This window comes from Taeniopygia guttata, chromosome 6 (genome assembly GCF_048771995.1).
Source record: "Taeniopygia guttata chromosome 6, bTaeGut7.mat, whole genome shotgun sequence".
Classification (NCBI taxonomy): domain Eukaryota; kingdom Metazoa; phylum Chordata; class Aves; order Passeriformes; family Estrildidae; genus Taeniopygia; species Taeniopygia guttata.
In genome coordinates, this window is record NC_133031.1 from 34,729,209 (window position 1) to 34,734,228 (window position 5,020).

The 5,020-nt window shown below is 38.6% G+C and overlaps 1 protein-coding gene across 1 annotated transcript; it reads left to right on the forward strand.

Moving 5' to 3' along the window:
* Positions 1-1,604: 1,604 nt before the first annotated feature.
* Positions 1,605-4,387, forward strand: NPS (neuropeptide S). The gene is made up of 3 exons (XM_030275553.4): positions 1,605-2,156; positions 2,256-2,337; positions 3,982-4,387. Exons 1-3 carry the CDS (start codon positions 2,149-2,151, stop codon positions 4,189-4,191), a joined length of 300 nt encoding a protein of 99 aa, XP_030131413.4. The 5' UTR covers positions 1,605-2,148; the 3' UTR covers positions 4,192-4,387.
* Positions 4,388-5,020: the final 633 nt, after the last annotated feature.

Sequence of the window (5,020 nt, forward strand, 5' to 3'; positions counted from 1 at the left end):
ATCTGCAGGGGAGCTTCAGGTTGGCCACCAGGCTCAAACAATCCTCACCAGAATCCAACCAAGCAATCACCCCAGGGAAACAATTCTCCACATAGGAAAAATAAGGAGCAGAAATAGAAATTGTTTTCTCTTTCATTTCTCTCTGTGCACCTCTATGAAAAATCCTGAGAGGGAGAGAAATGTTCTTGCCACAAGGAGGGACTGACCAAACCCAATGGGAGATCACCTGGGCCTCAAACAACTCACAGTTTAAAAAAATTAAGTCAATAATGCACCAAAATTTACCCAGAGAGTCTCAGGCTGAACCTGGAAACCCTGAGCTTTAATCACCAGCCTCTTCTGGCCCCTCACCTTCCACAAGAAGTGTTGTGTGAAGGTTAATTTCAGATTAAGACAGAGTTGGACTAAATGCAGACACAATGAGAGCTGAGCTAAGCTGTGCTCAGGCAGAATCCAGCCCAAAATGCTTTTCTGTGCAGCAGGAGCACAGCCTAATCCTCTTATCCTTGGAGCTGGAGGTCCTGGATGGGTGGGAATGGGAGGTTCTATTCAAAGAGAGGATTTTCTCTCTGAATAAGGCTGGAAATGCCAATAGTCACCTGTTCTGCTGATGGGTTTATATTTAAATAAGGCAAATTTCATCCTCATTTCAGCCCTTGTGGACCTGGAGAGTCCTGAAGAGCTTCACCAGCAACCACAATTCTTTCAAAACCACTTTTTCTTTTTAGAAAGTCATTTCAGAGTCGTTGGATTTTGTCAGCCATGACACCACCACAATGAGGGAGAAATGGCCCACCCCAGGCTGAGATCACATCAGGAATTTTTGTTTAAAACTCCTGAAGGCTCTTCCATGCCACTGGGTTTCTCCTCACAGCTCTCTGGCTCCTGGAATAAAATACATTTTATCAGGAGACTGAATCACAGGACCATGGAATCATTATGGTTGGAAAAGATCTTCCAGATCATCAAAATGATCTGAAATATTGCAGTGAAATTTGGCATCACTTATAACAGCTCAGGTCTCCTCAAAGACTCACACAAAGATCTCTTCTGGAGCCTTTGTCTATTGATTTTTCAGTGTAAACACCAAAGAAAATGCAACATTTGGGGCTGGTGCCTCACTGTGTGCATGTCTGACACTCTGTGGCTGTCAAAAAATGATCTTCAGTGTTTTCTTTGGAACCCTGTAATGGTTAAAGCTGCAAAAGCTCTCAGATCAGCCAGTCCAAGCATTAACCCAGCATGTTTTTGTAGATGTGGTGCTCATTCTCAGAAAAAATAAATTGAATTTAACATTTTTCAGCATTCCCTGTGCAGTCCAACATCCTTAGACCTTGTGGGATTCAGCACTTTCACACCACTTGGATAAATAAACCACAGAATCCCCTAAAATTCTGCACCATTAAATTTGTTGCAGCAACAAATGATGCTTTTAGACATGAAACATTTGCTGTGCTGCTAGAGATTAACAGAGTTTATTAATGAGATTAACAGAGTTTATTAATCCTGTAGAAGTTTGGATTGGCTAAACTCAGTGTGGGCTGGGATATGGCTGCATAGTAGAAATTAATGTCCAAAGAATTTTAATTGTCAGAAAAAAAATTTCATTTGGTGTATTTAGAACTAAGGACATTAAAAAAAATAATAATTTTGGGGGGGATAAAGGTAGGAAAAATATTATTCTTTGTATTGTGCTGTTTAGAGTATAATAAGACTCTTTGAGGATTTTTCTACTTAAAATGCACTTTTAATGTTTCGCCCTTGCTGCCAGGCTTTGCAAGGTCTCCACCTGATATATTGGAAATGGTAACAAACTCTTGAGATGGATTTTTGAAATCTTTAGACCTCTGACCAGGCTTGCAGTGATGACACAGAGGTAACAATAAAACCACTTGAGAGACATTTAATGGGACACTTTAAATGAAATCCCCGGGGTTGGTGATGGCAGCTGAGCGTGTTCTTGCCATTTTCTCATTTAACAAGAAGAAAAGGCCAAACAAGGAGCAATTAGTCAGAATAAAATCAGCTTTGATGACATTTTCCCTCCTGAACTCTGGTATAAAATGGTCACCTGAGGAAGAACTGAAGGGATATGTGAGGAATTTGGATGTGGTGCTGCATGTTCACACACACAGTGCTGGGTAAAAAATGAGCAGGTAAAGCCACCACGGGGTTCTTGGTGCATGGGTCGCTCTCTGTTCATATTTTGCTTGATTTTGGTCCAAATTTTCATTAATATCATCTTTTCTTTGAAGTCTATGCAGGTTAAACTTGGTTTTCATCCTGTGGATCTCCATGACATTGGTGTGCTCAGGTTACCCAGTTGGCCCTTCCATGGTAAGTCTCATTCTCTAATTACTCCCAGATTTGTTTCATTCCTCTTGAATAACTTCTTTATTTAAATTAATTTTGTTTGCTTGGTTGCTTCTTTTCTGCTGTGTTTTTTATTTTTTATAAAATGAAAGAACTTTCTTGTATTGAAGCTATTGGTTAAATGTTATTACCTTATTTTCCTGGAGCATAGCCTAATTTTTCCTGGTGTTATTAATAAAATATGCAAGCCTCTGAAATAATCATGTGAGCAACTCAGTGCATATTTAATGTGGAGTGTGGGGAGCTGAAATCCTGGATGGAAAAGAGAAAATCACATATCTCCTCTCCATTTAATCTGAATTCCTTGCATATCTCAAAGAGGTGCAATTAGAGATATATGTATAAATTTCACTTATTGCTAGTGAGTTTATCAATTAATTAACTTATTTATAATCAACTGATGTATTTAGACACAGCTGGATCTGAGTAGCCACATTTCCAAATGGATGTGTTCTCTTTATGGCAATGATATCATGCTAAAAAGGACTTTAATTGCTTCAATAAATGTCTAAATAAAAGTTATTTGTTCAGGAAAATCTAGTGAAATAGCAGATGAAAATTCAAAAAGAATTTCTCTGTGCCCGGTTTTTTGGGTTTTATAGTTTTTTTTTCTTGCAAAAAGTGTTTTTTTTTGTAGGGAGAAAATTATGGGAAATGCTTTATCAGTGGCAGAAGGTGTTGGCTGCAGAAAAAGTCATTAAAAAACTACAAAAAAATTAACTTAATAACCACTATTAAAGAAGAGCAGTAAAACACTGAATTAAAACAAATCCTAATGAGGTTAATGGCAATTTTACCAGCAATGTAAGGTGTTAATCCTATGGCTTTGCATGGAATTTTTAGAGATGGCAGAATATGATTTTTAGATGGAAAATCAACTGGGAAATCAGGATATGATGAAATACACACAGAGCAACCACAGACATGCCAGGAAATGGTTTTATTTTATAATTCAGCAGTAATTAAAATCAGTTTATTTTAAGAGCTGTTGAAATATGTGAAAGTTTTTATGTAGTTGGCATTTTTTTGTCCTATAGAGTGCAAGTAAAATGTGTGCAAAACCCTGGATTTTTTATTCTGAGCCTGGATTTTTATGCAGACTTTTTAAAATTCCCATTACTACTTTTTATTATTAAAATTACTCAGAACTACTTACAGAATTGGTCATAACTACTGGAAAGCATCCTCCAAATTTTAGCTTTACAGGTATTTTTGTTTTCTCTTACCTGTAATTTAAGCATCAGAAGTTCACACAGGTTATATAAAGCTGGTATTTCATTTTTTCCTGAAAAAATATCATTTTCCAGCAATAAACACCTGTATTGTTCCAAGGAAACTGTGTCACAGCTGGTCAGCATCACTGAAAACAATTCATATCGCACCCTAAACATAATTGTATCAGTATTATAGACCAGAAATGTATAAAAAGCTATGAAAAAATCTGATGAATGCTCATCCCTGGCATTCAAAGCATAAATTGCTTTTGTGTTTCTACTTTGCTCTGTATCCTTAACAAGTCCTGGCAAATACATAAATCCATAATTTTACCTTTTCTTATATATTTTTTTTTTCTCCTTTTTTGTTTGTTTGTTTGCCTTTCATCTCCAGAGCGCCAACCCTTTTTATTGGACCTGCCAGCTGTACAGAAAATGGGATTCGTGCCTGGTGCTGCTGAGCAGCTGCCTCTCCAAGGTGGGCAGGGGTGAGGAGCTGGCTCTTGGGAAGCCTCTCCCGGAGTCCCTTTTCCACAAAAGGTCCTTCCGCAACGGCGTCGGAGCGGGAATTAAAAAAACTTCCTTCCGAAGGGCAAAGCCCTGAGAAAATGTCCCAAAACCCAGCCCAGGTTTTGACATCTGATGTTGCAGTTGTTGTTTCGAGTTCCTTTTGATGCTTTTCTCTGACATACTCACATTTCAGTCGCCAGGCGTCGGTGTCCGAGCGCCGCGAGCCGAGCGGAGCGCTCGGGAAGGGCTTTGTTCCCAAAGTTACAGTGGCATAAAGTTTTGTCTCGAAATGAATGTTTTCATGTGCTTGATTTCCCTCCTTTCTCGGCCTACAGTTTTGAATCAAGCTGCTCTTTGATTAATACAAAGATAATCCCGTGCGTTGAGGAGATGTGCGCACGCGGCCTGTGGGGAGGACGGAGTATTCCCAAAATCCCTCCTCTCTGCCAGGCACGAGGCATTCCTGTGCTTTCCCATCCCAAATCACATCTACATTTACTGAACTGGTAATTTTAATACAGATTTAAAGTACATTTCAGGTTTCCAATGATAGGAAGGGCCACTGGTGAAAGAATCAGGCCCTACTTGTAACTTCCACTGGCGATTTAATATAGTTATTTAAAATGTATAATTTAAAATATAAACATAAATATAGTTATTTCCGTTAGCAGGAAATAGTCTCTGGAGATGTCTCATCTCATATCCAGAAGAATGCTGGGAAATCACTCTAAGGCTGGGTATCAGCACTGCTCCCTGTGCCTCAGTTAATTGACTTAGGTAGGCAACACCCAGCTGATGAAATGTACCAAATATGGAATTTTTTTTCATTTCCTGTTGGGGAAAAAAAAAAAAAAACAACAAAATAAGGAAAACGTCATTTGATGCAAAATATGTAAATGTGGTGTGGAGGAAAGGTCACCTGA

Excerpts from the sequence above, each read along its gene's own strand:
- NPS (XM_030275553.4), top strand. Across the intron at positions 2,338-3,981 it reads ACCCAGTTGGCCCTTCCATG|AGCGCCAACCCTTTTTATTG; the intron begins GTAAGTCTCATT and ends TTTCATCTCCAG.